The sequence below is a fragment of the Marmota flaviventris genome, chromosome 18 (genome assembly GCF_047511675.1).
Source record: "Marmota flaviventris isolate mMarFla1 chromosome 18, mMarFla1.hap1, whole genome shotgun sequence".
NCBI lineage: Eukaryota > Metazoa > Chordata > Mammalia > Rodentia > Sciuridae > Marmota > Marmota flaviventris.
The window spans coordinates 5,152,691-5,168,272 of record NC_092515.1 but is presented as its reverse complement, the minus strand read 5'-3'; the positions used below and the strand labels follow the sequence as shown (position 1 = coordinate 5,168,272).

At 58.4% G+C, this 15,582-nt stretch overlaps 1 protein-coding gene and 1 long non-coding RNA gene across 4 annotated transcripts in view; one reads left to right on the top strand and one right to left on the bottom strand.

Moving 5' to 3' along the window:
* LOC139702740 (uncharacterized) overlaps window positions 1-13,289 on the bottom strand; it is a 28,200-nt gene extending 14,911 nt beyond the window's left edge. The window contains exons 1-2 of one of the 2 annotated variants that reach the window (XR_011705335.1): window positions 12,604-13,289; window positions 12,348-12,467 (exon numbers count right to left, since the gene is read on the bottom strand). This is a non-coding gene — a long non-coding RNA (uncharacterized lncRNA). Of the gene's footprint in view, window positions 1-12,347; window positions 12,564-12,603 lie in introns of those variants that run through there. The other variant, XR_011705334.1, reaches the window with a different exon arrangement.
* On the top strand, window positions 4,927-10,362 carry LOC114082234 (myeloid cell surface antigen CD33-like). Of its 2 annotated transcripts, none has more exons than XM_071604766.1 (5): window positions 4,927-5,471; window positions 5,644-5,922; window positions 7,429-7,531; window positions 7,865-7,946; window positions 10,122-10,362. In XM_071604766.1, exons 1-5 carry the CDS (start codon window positions 4,997-4,999, stop codon window positions 10,152-10,154), a joined length of 972 nt encoding a protein of 323 aa, XP_071460867.1. In that variant the 5' UTR covers window positions 4,927-4,996; the 3' UTR covers window positions 10,155-10,362. The 2 variants fall into 2 exon arrangements, with proteins under 2 accessions (XP_071460867.1, XP_071460866.1); XM_071604765.1 differs by lacking the exon at window positions 10,122-10,362 and adding an exon at window positions 9,487-9,951 and having other exon boundaries at window positions 4,942-5,471.
* Window positions 13,290-15,582: the final 2,293 nt, after the last annotated feature.

Sequence of the window (15,582 nt, the reverse complement as noted above, 5' to 3'; positions counted from 1 at the left end):
CCTGGGCACCCTTGACCCCAGGACTCATTCCTCCCAGGTGCAGCTCTGCGCCCTTGGACCCTCCTCTCACCTGGCTCACCCAGCTCTGTAGTCTTGTATTTGGGTGTGAATTTGTCACATTCCACACACAATGACATATGGCATATTTCTTTAATTTTCCCACGTATTTTACTTAAAATCATGCCATCCAAGCTCATGTGTGTTGTGAAAACAGCTTTATTTTCTAAGGCCATATTAAGATCATGCTGTGTGTGTATGTGTGTGCATCACCTCTTCATATACAAATGTCCCTGGTGGACACACAGGCTGGCTCCCTGCCTTGGCTCTTGTGGACAGTGCAGCAATGGACGTGGGCTGCAGGCGTCTCTCTGACAAGCTCATTTCTTGCTGTGGCCATTGACCCCCACAGAGGGCCTGCTGGATCCTGGGCGGGTCCTTCTCTCAGGGTTGGGGCTGTGCTCTTCCACAGGGTGGCTCTGCTGAGGGACATCTCCACAGACACTGGGCATGGGCTCCTTCCTCTGTGTCTTTGCTGACACTCGTCTTTTCTTTTTTTGACCCTGGCTGTCCTAGCAGGGGTGTGGGGGCATCCATTGTTTTTTTTTTCTTTTTTACTTTTATTTTATTTGTTTTCAATTTTATGTGGAGCCAGGAACTGAACCCAGGGCCTCTCTCCTGTAGGCAAGTGCTCTACCACTGAGCCTCAACCCCGCCCTCCACTGTGGTTTTTATTTGCATTTCCCTGATGACTAGTGACCTGGGGTGTTTTAAATACGCCTGCTCTCCACATAAATCTGCTTCAGGGAAATACCTATTCTGGGCTTTCTCCATTTTAACAGGTGGTTTGTTGCTGTGAAATCTTTGTGTTCCTTGTGTACTTTGGGTGTCCAGCCCTGATCCATGTGGGTCTATATTTGTGAACATCTGTGCCGCAGTCTGGCTGGGCACAATCAGGAGCCACTTGTCAAAAGAAACTAACTTTATTTTTAGAACCACACACGCCAAACAAAACAGCCTCTCAGGAAAAACCCTCAGAGCCTCAACTGCCACCACCGGCTTTCCACAAGCCTCTCTCTCCCACACAAGCTTCTCTCCACCTCCCACAATCCTCCTGCTCTTGAGGCCAATTGGCTGGGTCACGAGGGCGGAGCCAAAAAAGTCCCCCAATGAGCAGCTCCGTGGTCTGAAAGGGCAGGGAAACAGCCCAATGAGCATCACCGCAGAGGAGCCAATCAGCTAGATGTTGCTGGGGCCGCTGTGAGCCAATCATCAGCCGGCAGCTGGAAGTTTGCTGGCAGCTGGAAGTTTGCTGGGGCCCCTTCGGCTGTGGCTCTCAACACATCTGACCCTGTCCCTTCTCTCCTCGTCACTGCCTGGTCCCCTTCTTGGTTTTGCTGCGATCCCATCAGTCTTGTTCAGTTCTTGTCACCTGTGCTTTGGGGTTACCCAGGAAATGATAACCCTGCCACAGCCAGGGTCAGTGCACTGTCCCCGTGTTCCCTCCAGCGTGTGACAGCTCCAGGTCTCACACTGGGGCCTTCCACCTGTTGTGGTGGCCTTTGTGCAGGGGGAGGATCGTGGGCAACAGCAGTTCCAACGCAGCGATGGGGACGGGTGTGGAGACTTCCCTGGAGAACGTTCAGGAAACCTGGAAGGAGGAGCAGGCTGGGAGTACATGGCATCTAGAAGAGTTTGGTTGCAAAGAGGGACACACAAATGTCTCTGGGGACAGAGGGCATTTCTTGGATCCTGCTCCACACCCTCCAGAGCTGCCCAGTGAATCCTCTCCATGTGCCCATTGGTCTGTGATGGCCACAGGAGGACAATTCCCACACTGTCTCTGCAGAGCTGGGGCGGGGTCCACCCCTGCTTCTCTCAGGGTGTAGCCTGGACACCTCGCTGCCGCCCCCCAGTATCTGCCTCTGTGGATGCCTGGTCTCCTGCCCTAGAACATGTGCCTCCTCTCCCACAGAGAGACCCCGTGATTGGATTCAGGCACCTGCTGGATAATCCTGGAGGATCAACCCTGCTCAAGGTCATTACATGATCTCATCTGCAAACCTCTTTTTAACAGCAAACATCTACAGCTCTGGTGGCTAAGGCCTAGGTCTCTTTGGATGGCTCCCTTCAGCTCACAGCCATGTCCTGTGACCTTCTGCTCCTGAGGTGGCCCCCTGTCCTATGTTCCTGACCTTTGCTCAGCTTTTCCAGCCCCGAAACACTAGTGGGCTCCTGGTGTGCAGCACCCACGCTGGGGAACAGGGACCTGCTCTGCTGATGAGGTCATTCAAGGGGGAGAGAAAAAGTCACACATGAGAGGAAACCCTGGGGCTAGGACGTGTCCTGTGTCCAGAGCATGTCAAGGTGGACCCTCTGGGATGGGGCTGGAGCTCAGTGGTGCAGTGCTTGCCCAGCACGTGTGGGGCAGTGGGTTCAATCCTCACGGAAGGACACTCAAAACAAGGCCATCTACAAATGACAAGGAACAAAAATGGTCCCCACCTGATTGATAAATGGTCACTCTGTAAGGAAATCACACATGGCTGTAGATAAACACGGGGGAAAGGACTTGGAGACATTTCTCCAAGGTATACAAATGGTGGTTAAGCACACAGACACACACCACCAAAGTACAACCCCAAACCTCCACGTCACCTTCACACTGCTCCTGTTAAACACGTGCCCCTCACACCCACCGTGAGGGTCCTATGTTAAAGTGGGCAATGCCAGTGAGGAGGATGACGTGGGGCTGGAGGCTTGTGCTCTGTGCTGAGAAGGAGAAGGGGGCAGCCGCTGTGGAGGGCAGCGCCGTGGTTCCTCAAAAGACCAGGAACAGCTGATCCGGTCACCAGAGGTTCCACTGTGACCACCCCCAGGGAGCCCACACAGACCTGGGAGGCAGTGTCCACCCCAGGGTCACTGTGGCAGCATTCACTGTAGCTAAGGGGAAGCGGCCACCTGTCCCTCAGCAGCTGCTGGACCCACGCAGCCTGCCCTCACCTGCAGGGGAGGAGGAGCCAGCAGGAGCCTCAGCAGGTGCCCCCTGAGCACAGGAGGCCAGGCACAGGGACAGCACCATCTCCACTGAGGGGCCTGGAGCAGGAGAGTTCACAGGGGAGTGGGTCTCCATGGCGGGGCCCCAGGAAGAGGCCTCCACTGGGCACAGAGAACCCAGGGCCAGTCAGTGAGGAGAAGTGCTCAGCAGCCTTGGCCTGTGGGGCTGGAGACTGCAGCCAGGGGCGGTGCGCGGCCTGCTCCAGGGGAGTACAGCGACCAGAGGGGGAGGACCGTGGACTGCAGTGGACCACGTCCTGCTGTGCGTCCCCAGGAACAGGGCCTGAATCCCACCTTGTCCTGCTCCAACAGAGCCCCAAGGAGAGGACAGCGAATCAGTAGAAGAGCCCAGGGGGTGGGGGAGGGGACAGGTGGAGGACAGAGGGAGGGGACAGCACTGGGACTGAGTGGAGCCAGTCACCTTCCCTGCCCAGATGACGGTGTCCCAGTGACCCTGCTCTCGGGCACAACTGTAACGCAAAAGGAAACCTTCACAAAGGAACAAGGATGGTTAACATGACATAGGTTTAGTGACACCCTGGTGGCCTAAAATGCTGAAGAGGACCTGCAGACACCAGGCCTCGCCAAGGCTGCCAGCAGGACAAGGACCGGTACCACCCCGTGGGGAGGAGTTGGCAGATGTCACCTAAATGGGAACCTACACTCTTGCCAGGAATCCAGCCAACCTCTCCCAAATCTTTACCAAGTGACATGGGGACTCTCCTCCACACAATAAGTGGCTTGTCCTTGTGTTTGTATATTTAGAGCAGCTTTCTGTCACTGTCACCAGGCCTGACAACAACCCCACTATCACCTGGTGAGTGTGTGAGACCTGTCCACAGAAGCCACGTGGGTGTTTCATCATGAAAGGAGCTCCTGGGGACACAGCCAACCCGCGATGACCCTGGAATATGTGGAGCCAGGAGAGTGGAGCAGACCTGAGCCCCTGCTGGGGGAGGGGAACCCGCGAGCTGAGCACTGCATCTTGTCCTGTGAGCCACTGGGGCTGTCTGGAAACCTGACGTCCCTGGAGGGCCACTTCACAGTGAGAGGCAGACTAATGTGGAAGTGCCAATGTGTGTCACAGGGATGTCCCCAAATGGCCCCAGTGCTCGCCCAGCAGGCAGCACTCTTGGGAGAGAAGCCCCTCAGCTCTGGTTGAGGACACTGCCCCCTCTCTGTGCCTCCTGAGGACACCGCATGGCCCCTGTTCTAGAGGGTCACTGACCTGGTGTCTGCACTGGACACTGGGACAGCTCTGTGCCCTATTGAACCCCACCCTCATGCTACCAAGGCAGGTGGCCGACTCCCCGGCACCTGGGGCTCTGGGGCAGGCAGCAGAGGCCTGAGCTCCTGCGTGGGGCGCCCCAGGTGGGGACCAGGGGGCAGCCTCTGGTGGCCTCAGCAGCAGTGCAGGGAGCGCCTGGTGGTTTGCGCAGAGTGTCTGGCTGGCTGTGTCCCTCTGCCTTTCTTGTGCTCAGACGCAGCCCTACAGAGTCCCTCCTGCAGGACTGACCACTCCAGGGAATAAGACAAGTCTGGCCCCAGGTCCAGGCAGGAGTTGGCCAGCTCCTGGTGTGACCAGTACACACAGAAAAGCCCCTCAGGGTGGGAGGACTCAGAACCCCACCAGTGTCATGTGCTTCCAGTGTCCCCAGGATCCTGGTCTCCACTGAGTGCTCCACGGAAACACCAAAGACAGGGAAGGACCTGGTCTCCTCCCTCCTCTGCCCCTCTCTGGCAGGCCTCTGGGTCTCTGGCTGTGGGTGTCCCTCCTCGGCACAGAGCAGATGGCCTGCAGTGGTGAGCGGGTCTGAGCTTCCTCTTCTGAGAACCGCCCAGGCCTCGGCCCCTCCCCAGCTTCCGTGGGTCCTGCAGCTTCCCCTCCGCAGGCTCTGGCTGCTCTGCTCAGTCCCAGGAGCCCAGGACCCTCTGCCTCCCGATGCTGCGGCTGCTGCTGCTGCTGTCCCTGCTGTGGGCAGTGGAGGGGGCCTGTGCCGAGGGGCCGAGGAGTGTGCCCTGTGATGATGCTCGGCTTCCCCAGGGGCCCTCCCCTCAGGGTCCAGAACACAGCGTGGATGTGCCCGAGTCCGTGACGGTGCAGGAGGGTCTGTGTGTCCTGGTGCCCTGCAGCTTCTCCTACCGCGGCTCAGAGACTGGCAACGTCTCTGTCTACTGGTTCCATGCAGGGGACAATACACACCACGGCTGTCCTGTGGCCACAAACAACTCTACTCGGAGAGTGCAGGAGGAGACCCAGGGCAGATTCCACCTCCTCGGGGACCCAGGAACCAACACCTGCTCCCTGAGCATCAGAGATGCCAAGCGCAGTGACAGTGGCTGCTACTTATTTCGGGTTGAGAAAGGAAAGTTTAAGTGGAATTATTATACAAAAAAGGTCTTTGTGCATGTGACAGGTAAGACTCCAGCTCCAGGGCAGCCTCAGGGAGGTCACAGGACAGCACTGGGTGGGACCCTGCCCTGGGGGAGCTGGGGCTCAGGGAGCAGCTGGGTCAGAGCCTGAGCTTCTCTCAGGGCCCCACCTCCCACCCTCCCTCCTGACCCTGCCTGTCCCCCTCTGCTCACCAGCCCTGACCCACAGCCCTGACATCCGCGTCCCTGGGACCCTGGAGTCTTGCCGTCCCAGCAACCTGACCTGCTCTGTGCCCTGGGCCTGTGAGCAGGGGACGCCACCCACCTTCTCCTGGGTAGGGCCCTCTGTGTCCTCCCTGGGCCCCAACATCATCCACTCCTCGGTGCTCACCCTCACCCCGCGGCCCCAGGACCATGGCACCAACCTCACCTGCCAGGTGAAGTTCCCTGCAGCTGGTGTGACCACAGAGAGAACCATCCAGCTCAATGTCACCTGTGAGTGATGGGCCAGGACACCTGGGTCCTTGGGGCTGTGAGGGGCAGGGAAGAAGGGTTGAGTCCCAGGGGTAGGAACACTTTGTGTCCATGTCCTGGGGACTTGGTTGAGTCAGGGACCTCGTAGGGCACCTGCCCTGTCCCTCTGTGTGTCTGTGGTCATGGGGTGGGTGTGGGGAGTGCTGCCTCATCTTCATTCCAACTAAAGGGGCAACAAACCACCTTCCTGTCCAGATGCTGCAGAGAACCCTGCAGTCAGTGTCTCCCCAGGGGTGGCCCAGACAGGGGGGGCCTCCCCGGGGCTGTTAGTGCTGTGCTCTCTGAGCCAGGCTGGTGAGACCTGGCTTCCAGGTGTTGGAATACGGGAGAGGCTGCAGGTCCCCACAGGAAGCCCCCCTCATGCCTCCGTCCCCAAGTATCTTCCTATAGTTGCGTAAGGACATTTGGGGGTGACCAGCAGCTAGCTCTTTGCATACCTCAAAGAATTTTCTGGTTTTTTTTTTCAATAACTGAATGTCTTGGGGACATTTGAAAAATAGTCTTTATATTTTAGAGGAAATCAAGCGACAGGTGCAGAGATTTCCCACACACCAGGTGCCTGTGTGTGCACCACCTCCTGAGTCGGGTGATATCCTAGTCCACAGTGGGTCATTTACTACAGTCCATGAACCTACGTGGAAACGTAACTGTCACTTGGAGTCCTCACTTCTCGGCAGGGCCACCCTTGGAGTCGTACGTTCTGTGGGATTTGACCCCATAACACAGTCACACAGAAGAGCCCTTGAAACATCTCTGGGACTTTCTTGCTTTTCCTGTCAATCCTTCCTCCCTGGCCCTGACCTCTGCCCAGAGATCAGCACCACGGCCTGTTCCCATCGGCAATGGCATCTGGTCCCCTCGCTGGACAGTGAGACCCCAGGGCAGGGGTGGTTCCCTCAGGAGTCCTCCTCAACCGTGGACCTCCACTGCCCAGGGACACGCCTACTCCAGGTGTCGAGGTCCCGGGAGGCTGCCCAGGTCTGACCCGAGGCCTGACATGGATTCCCTGCTCCACCTGCTTCTCGTCCCTTCTGCAGGCCCAGGGAGCCCTCTGACCCTGAGTGACAGGGCCAGCAGAGACCAGGACAGGAGACTAGGGAAGAAGGGAGGGATGAGGTCCATCAGGGTCCTGCACCTTCTCTGTCCCTGTCCCTGTCTCTAATGAAAAGTCCTTGTCCCCCATAGCTTCATGGCCCCACTGTGGCCAGGTCTGGGGTCTGTGGCATGGAGACCCTGGGTGGAGAGAGACTGGGGTCCCAGGTCTGGGCAGGAGCCTGGGTGGACAGGAGGCACAGGGTGAGCTGTGTCCTTCCCCCTAAGGTTCCTGACAGGCTGACGTCTTCTGAGGGGTGGGAAGACTTAGGGGCTGAACCCACGTGGGAGGTGAGGGCCCCCGAGTGCTGGAGAGGAGGGGACACGTGCCTGGTTACCAAGATTGGAGGTCACCCAAGTCTCTTCTCTCTGCAGGGACTCAGGGGACAAACGCAGCAGCAGGAGTGGTCTGGGGGGCCATCGGGGGGGCTGGCGTCATGGCCCTGGTGGCCCTTGGTCTCTGTCTCACCTTCTCCATGTGAGTCTCAGCCTGGGGTCGGGGGTGGGCCAGGGTGGAGAGGGGGGATCCAGGGTTGGAGCGACCTGGAGGGGTTCTGAGGGCCTGGGACCTAGATGGGGTGCAGTGGTGTTGAGGATCCAGGCTGCGGCCTCTGGGCAAGCCTGTCCCCTCCCAGCCCCAGCCTCAGTTGGTCAGGAAGCAGGGTGGAGAAGGGGACTCTGTCACAAAGTCCCATGGTGAAGGCCACCAGGTGACAGCTGACCTAAACCTGCCATAGTCACGCACTCCAGGCTATGACAGTGACCCCACCGTCTGAGCAAACCAGGCTCAAAGACACCCGTGTCCCCTCAGAGTGAAGTCCCACAGGAGGAAGGCGGCCAGGGCAGCAGAGGACATGAGTGACACCCACCCCGCCCTCCAGCCTGCCTCCATGGTAAGTGGCCTGTGCACCCTGAATTCAGCCGGTTCCCAGGACATGTCCCCAGGTGCCCACGGTGGTGCCCACTCAGCATGCCTAGAACTGAGCTGGTCGCTGTCCCTTGTTTTAGAGTTTAGGTCTCAGTGTTGAGACATGGCAAGGCCAGTCTGCAGGGGACGATGGCCTTGTGTGAAGACAATGTGTGACTCCCAGTTCCAAAGAGGAACAGGCAGGCCACGCCACGCAAGGCCACTCGTGGAGCAGGAGGGCTGGTCAGGGGACAGGGTGAGGGAAGACGTGGGCAGGAGCCCATGCTGAGGGCCGGGGCGAGACCGGGCGGGCAGCGGGTAGGACTGGCTGCTCTGTGTCAGCAGAGCCTGGGGTTGGGGTGTCTCTGTTGCCTGGCGCCTTGCCCTAGGTTATTAGGGTACGTGATGGTCATCCAGAGAGGAAGGGCTCCAGGAGGACGTGGTTGGTCTGGGGTCTGGGTACCTGGTCTGCAGGGAAAGGTGCATAGTAGGCGTGTCCTCTGCTGTCCCTGGGGATGGGCTCTGGGAGAGGCAGTGTCTGGGGTGGGCAAGGCCCTGATGCCAGAACCTCAGAAGTGCGTGGCCAACACATCCCTGCACACCCTTCACTCGCTGGGTTCCCCATCTCTGATGGCACTCCTGTCCCCACAGCCCAACAGAGACCTGGCCCCTCTCCAGCCCAGTCCCCCATCCTTCTCCCTCTGCCCACCTGCCCCAAGGTACTCCTGTTCCTCTGAATTCAGCCTAAGGCAGCCCTCCCCCTCAGCCCAGCTCCCCCCCACTCCTTCCTGCCTCACACCCCTCCCCCAGCCCATCAGCAGGACCTGCACCACCCAAGTTTGAAAAGCACTGCTTCTCCTCGCTGCAGAAGAGGAGCCCCTGAGCAGCCTGCCCTGGCATTTGGGGCAGGAAAGGCAGGGTCACGGTCAGCGCTGTGGACCTAGAGCCCAGAACTGGGCCTGCAGCAGAGAAGGGCTGGTCTGCAAACCCTCCAGGCAGCTCGGCCCCTCTCCATGGCTGCCCAGGCTCCTGTGGGCACAGCTCCCCTCACCTGGTGGCCTCCGCAGTCCCTGGGGCCTCCCACCTGAGCTCCACAGGACAAGACCTCTGTGGCCACCTATCCCCTGTCCTATGCAGATGCCATTGGCCATCACCTGCCTATTCAGCAATCTGCACTGGTCCCCTCTGACACTGACCCACAGGGCTCCCTCTGCACTGCCCCCTCCTGTGCACCCAGTGCTGGGCACAGAGGCCCAGGACCCCAGTGGCGTTTGGGATGGAGGGTGCGTGGGGGAAGCCCCTCGTCTCTGAGTCAGTTCCCGTGTCTGTGAGACGGCAGAACAGGGGTCTCACCCAGGTCTGTGAATGCAGAGCAGGACTGGGAGCAGCAGGGACTCCTGTGTTGTGAGGCATCAGGCCACCTGGGGAGGAGGAGGAGGGGCAGGAGGGTCCTGCCAGGGTGGACCCCGCCCAGCCCCTCCAGCTTCCCACCCTGCCCTGGGTGACCCTCTCTCCTGTCCCCACAGGGGTGTCGGCAGGAGCCCCCGCTGCCTGGCCCTGCTGACCCCTGCAGCTTCTCAGGAGCTGGCCCTGGCTTGGGGCAGGAGCAGGAGCTACACTACGCCACCCTCAGCTTTCACGGGGCCTCCCGCAACGTCCACGGGGCAAGTCCTGCAGAGGACACCTCCACCCAGTACTCAGAGATCAGGGCACAGGGAGGGACCAGCAGGAGCCTGTCTCAGCAGAGGACGCCTGCTGTGGAGCCACACTGAGTGACCACGCCCTCCAGTCCTGATGCCCCAGGCTCTGGCCAACCCTGCATTCCTGTGGCCTGTCAGAGACCCAAGGGGACAGCAAGGGGGTCTTCTGTGTGGGGCATGTCCCCAGGGTGGAGTCACACTCACCTGTTCCCTTGTAGTCCTGCCCCTTCTGCCATTTTAGGGAGAGAACTTTCTAAGAACAGAGTCCCCCAATAAAAGATGACTTCCAAATGTTCTCTCTCTCTCTCCCTCCCTCCCTCTCTCTCTCTCTCTCATCAGCCTTTTGTGACTTTCTCTTGCTCTCCCTTTGGGGAACCTGAGGCCAAGAGCCAGGGAATCTGTCCAGAAGCTTCTGTGAAGGTAAATTCTGTGTTTTATTTTGTGTCCCTGCAAATTCACAGGAGCCACCTGAGTTCAGCTGCCTGAGCTGCTAGGGGACAGCATCCTACCCTTCGTGGGACTGAGAGGCTAATGACTGGAGACTGACACCCCATAGAGAAGGGGTCTGTAACAGCCCTGTTTGCAGAGTGGAGAGAAAGTGGGGTCCCAGGTCCGGGCAAGAGCCTGGGGTGGACAGGAGGCACAGGGTGAGCTGTGCGATTCCTGATGTAATTACATTTTCTGAGAATTTGCCACCAGAGACCTGGATCACACCTGTGCTCCCTCCTGATGAACCCTGTGACACAGGCCAGCCACTCAGCCCCTCCGTGTACCAGATTCCAGGTCTGCATTAGTGTAACAGTGACAGTGAGGGCAGCAGAGGTGCTCCCAGCATGCACCTGCAGGAGCCCATGACTGTGCATCCTGGTCCTTCCTGCTGACCTTAGTCCAGAGGCCCCTGAGCACAGACACTGAATCAGCAGCTCAGCCTCCCTCTGCCCACACCCTGCAGGGGGCGCTCTCCCCCTGACCTGCACCACCTCCCTCCACTCCAGCCTCCTTCTCTCCATCCCTCCTCTCTCCTACTCAGCCTTCCCAGCTCCTTTATGTCCTGCCACAGGCAAACTGCAGGCTAGCACTGAGAGAACTTTCTAGAACTCAGAGCTGACCACAGGTAGGCTAAAACCTCCGTGCCCTTCAGAATGAGCTCAAAGGCAGATGCTGGGGAGAGTGGTGCAGTAGAGCTCATGACTGTCCTTCTAGAAAGCCCCATTATAATAATGAAAGCTAGTTCAGGACGTACCTGCCCAACATGCACCAAGCAGCACCAAACCATGGCAGGGACAGCATCACCCAGAAATTCATGAGGACCAGTAAACAATGGTGGACTCTGGCCGTGAGTGAAAAGCACCTGTGGCCTGGACGCCACTCCCAGGTCCTCAGCAGGCGGCTGAGTCAGGCTCCTGTCCAGGCTGGTGGCAGGCGTGACCAGCTCGACTTCACTGCCGAGACACTGGGAGGTCGCTGTGAGGCTTCTGGTCCTGAGAAGTTGGCATTGTCCCATGTCCCCTGCTCCTCCCGCCTCAGAACAACTAGGAACCTGTAAATGGAGCAAGAGACAGAGGGACTCTGAGAAGTGGGCGAGGCCAGCTGGTCTGGGACCCTGGACTGGAGACACACGGAGACAGAGTCTCTTCTACCCCTTCAGCCGCCACCCCCCACAGTGTCAGGTCCCTCAGGACCCGGCCCCCACCCCTGGCCAGCAGCAGAAGGCAGCCATGTGGGCTCCTGGTAGAAGAGGATCCCTCTGATGGCCTCAGGCAGGACCGACATTTCCTGGAAGGGGAACAATCAGAGCTGAATCAGTGGTCACAGTGGTCCCCCCCCCAATCAGGCCTGCGCCATGGCGACTGGTATTTCTGACCCTCAGTTTTCTTCTTGGTCAAAGACTTGAGGCTGGTGTGAAGCAAGATGGTAAAGGGGCAGCTCAGGGGCCAGCAGAGGGCCTCATCAAGCACAGCCCCTTCCCTGTGGCCCAGCCAGGGGGGCAGATGACCTTGCCCTCAGGAGGACATTGCCTGAGGGGGACAGGCCGCTGCAGGGGGTGCTCAGCACAACCCACCTCTGATGTCTGGTCCCCCGAGACTCCACCTGTGTCTCTGAAGCAGGCCTGGCCATCCCCTACTGGGCCACACTGGGCTCCTCAGGCTCTGGGCTCAGCCCTCTGCAGAGCTGGGGCAGCTGAGCTGATCCTGATCCTGTTTCAGCACCACGGTCAGTGGCAGCCCCTCTGCAGGGATGTCCCTGGGCCAGAGTCTCCTGGTGGATGGAGGTCCCTGAGCAGAGCCTTGGCCACACTCCAGTGCAGAGGTGGGTTAGAGAGGGGCCTGGTGACACGCTGTCTGTGAGCTGGTCAAGGGTGTCCAGGACCCTGTGGGGGTGTGTCCAGGCTGGGGCTTCTTGTCCCCGGGGGTGTTAGCTAGGGATTCAGGCTGTCCTGAGGTGAGGGGGGGTTAGCCAGGGACATCCCCAGTGACCAGGTGGGAGTGGCCGTGCTGTCTTGGGACAGCATTGGTAAGGAGCAGGAGTCACTCACAGTGGCATTTAGAGCACTCCCAGACCCTGGGAGAATCAGGTTGGCTCTGGTGAGCAGCCTGCTCCAGGCAGCCCACACCCGCAGGGCTTCCCCCCTCTTCATCTGAATTTATTCCCTCTTTCCCCTCAGAGGTTTCCCTCTGTCTTCTCACATTTCTGTCTGGAGAGTCCATCTTGCCAGGTGGCCTCAGGCTCCGCAGGCCCCAGCCCAATTTCTGCCCAGAGGCTTCCTGCAGTTTCTTCTCAGCCCAGGCTGACCTGAGCCCAGAGTCCTGGAGGGGCAGGGAGTCTGGGTGCCACTGAGACCTGGGCACGGGGACCTCATGCCTGCATCCCCCACCTCCCTGTGCCCCTCTCCTTCTGGTCCCTGCCTGCGTGGGGGGCCACCTGGGCCAGCTTCCTCCTCACCTGTGGCCTCCCCAGGATCTGCTCCACCTGGAGGCCTGGGGCGCTGTCTCTAAGGCCAAGAGCACAGACCAAGCAGGGACCCCGTGCACAGAGGCACAGCTGGGTTTCTTCACTACTCCATCCAAGGACGATTTTCCCCTAAGAGGGACACCACCATGACTGTCATACAGGGAAAATTAACACATTAGATATTTTACTTCACTCATTACTAATGAGAGAACCAGAAAGGAGAGAAAGAAACACAAGTGTTTTGATAGGAATTTGTGGATTAACTATGAAACCAGCTCACTGTGTGGGAACCAAGGGCCTCCAGGAGACAGAAGGCAGGTGCATGTGTGGGAGGAATGGTTTGCCCTTCTCCATCTCTCCCTTAGGGCATCGTCACACAGCACAAAGGCACAGCAGGCTGGGATCAGATCACTGCAGACAGGATGCTCTAAGAGCACAGAGTCGTCCCTTGGAGAAGCAATCTCATTTTGCATTTCTGTATTTCCTTACCATTTGTAAAGGAACTATTGTGCACCTCACATATGCCACACATTTTTCTAAGAAGGATTCAGCAGTAAGCAGAAGAGATACAAAATCATCATTAGGTACACAACTTAACATTGAGAAAGACAGGTAAATAATAACGAAGTATATTACATGTTATTCTGGTTGGTGACAAGAAGTTTGGAGTGAAACAAAATATGATTATGTTGTGGGAATGAGGGATGGACTGGACTCTTCAATATGTCCCCCATGGACATCATCCCTGAGAAACTAATATTTGCAAATGCACACACATAACATGGCAATCATACAGATGCACACACAATCCACACAACACACACACACAGACCACATACACAGATATATACACACAGACACAAAGAAATTCGATATGCACAGAGAGCAACCATATCACACGCACATGCACGCACACATTCAAACACACATTCACATATAAACAGGCACACCTCAAAATTCACACATATTACTCGTGCAGACACACACATGTACTAGCAGATGAGGTGCATACACACCTCAGACACATCACAGCTCAAACACGCAAAAATCCACATGCACACCTCAGACATGTGCACAAAGACCATGGACACACATGCAGACACACAGGCAGGACACGTATACACTCCAGATGCTGACATGCACACCACATATGCGCACACACACCTACCTCAGACACAAACAGAGGCCACAGATACCACACAAACACACCACAATGCACAAACCCTGGCCATGGGCACAGGCAGGACCCGCTCGTGCTACAACACACACAGCAGGGCAGCAGCCACCCTGGGTCCTGAGGGTCCTTCACTCTGCCCTGGGACACTGGAGCTCTGGCCCTCAGGCCAGCCAGACCCAATGTCCTGGTAGGAGAGACATGACAGTGTCACAGTGCCTCTGGCCACTGCCTGCCATCTGGATGACTTAGCTCCCAGTGCTCAGCTGCCCTGCTCACTGACGTCACCATTCTCCTCCTGCTGCTGGGATCCAGGGACCCCATGGCCTCGCAACCCTGGTGCTGGCCCAACCTCGAGCACCAGCTGCATACATGCTCAGAGTGACCAGTGCGGGATGGACAGGGCCAGGCAGCTTTCTCAGGAATGCAGGAAGGGACCAGCCAGGCCAGGGGAGAGGGGAACTGGGCCCCTACAGGTGTGGGGAGTACAGAGACAGGAGGCTAAGAGGGGGGGGTGGGGGTCCTGGGTCCCAGGCCAGCAGGGAGCCCAGGAGCACTGGGAAGTGGATCTGTCCCTGGAGCCCCTGTCCTAGGCCTGCTCTGAGGGTCCCATGAAGGTGTGGTGGTCTCACAGGATGTTCTGAGAGCCCCTCAGTGTGTCTGGAAAGTTCTTCTCATCTCCTGGTCCACCCCAGCCCCAGAGGAACCTCCCTTTGGAGAGTGTCCCTTCTCCTGCCAGGTCTCCAGGCTCCTGGAGGGGCCCAGTGTGCTGATGAAGGGGCTGAACAGGAGGGAACCAGAGTGTCACACGTGGGACATCTGTGAGGGCTGTTGGCTGCAGAGCTCACCTGGTGGCTCAGTCACCACCCATGGCCCCAGAGAGCAGGACGAGGATGAAGATGAGGAGGTGGTGATGAAGGAAGAGGTTGAGACTTGGGTTTCCCGTGACCCCAGAGCAGACAGGATAAGAACATGACTGAGGCCGAAGGGACAAGGGGTGGAGTGGGACAGCAGACAACCCCTGACGCCCTGTGGGTGCCTGTCCCAAAGTGAGACCTTCTAGGGGAACAGATGGGCCACAGTGAAACCCATTACCTGCCCTTCCCATGGGACAGGCACAGGGCTGGGGACCAGTGACCTAGAGCAGGACTATCTTAGTAAGACAAAAGTGGAACCTAATGGTGCCTCGGCCTGGCAGACTGGGGGTGACCACATGAACCGATCCTCAAGGGGATGAGTTTTCCACCCTTCAGGACAGTGACTTGGTCACTAGCACACACTGGCTGCCTTGTGACTGGTGACCCACTGGCTGTCTTCTGCAATTCCAGGTGACTGAGGGGGACATGGTGAAAAGGGACCACTGACCAGTAAATGGATGGGCTCTGAGCGAATTGACCAGGAGTCTGTGCTCTTGTGGTCTGACCATCAGGAGCTGGTCATGCACACCCGAGAGCCCCGCAGGGCGGTGGTGAGGGTCTTGGACGCGGGGCTTTGACGGCCGGTGGCTCCTGGCTGGCTACAGTGGCCCATTAGGGAGCAGCCCGGCCTCCTGCAGCCCATTTTGTGGGACCCCACACAGATCCCACCGCCACTCCAGGGGGCCAGTCAGGGTCCTTCTGCAGTGCAGGGCACGGGGTGGAGGGCTTCACTGCAGCCCTGGGCCACCCTGGACCTCACAGGGACCACCCACCCCGCAGCCAATCAGCGGCCCCAAACACTTACTCCACAGCCAGCCAGTGGGGCAGATGGCTCCAAGTGCCACGTGGAGCAGCCGCCAGAGCCAATCAGGAGCTGAG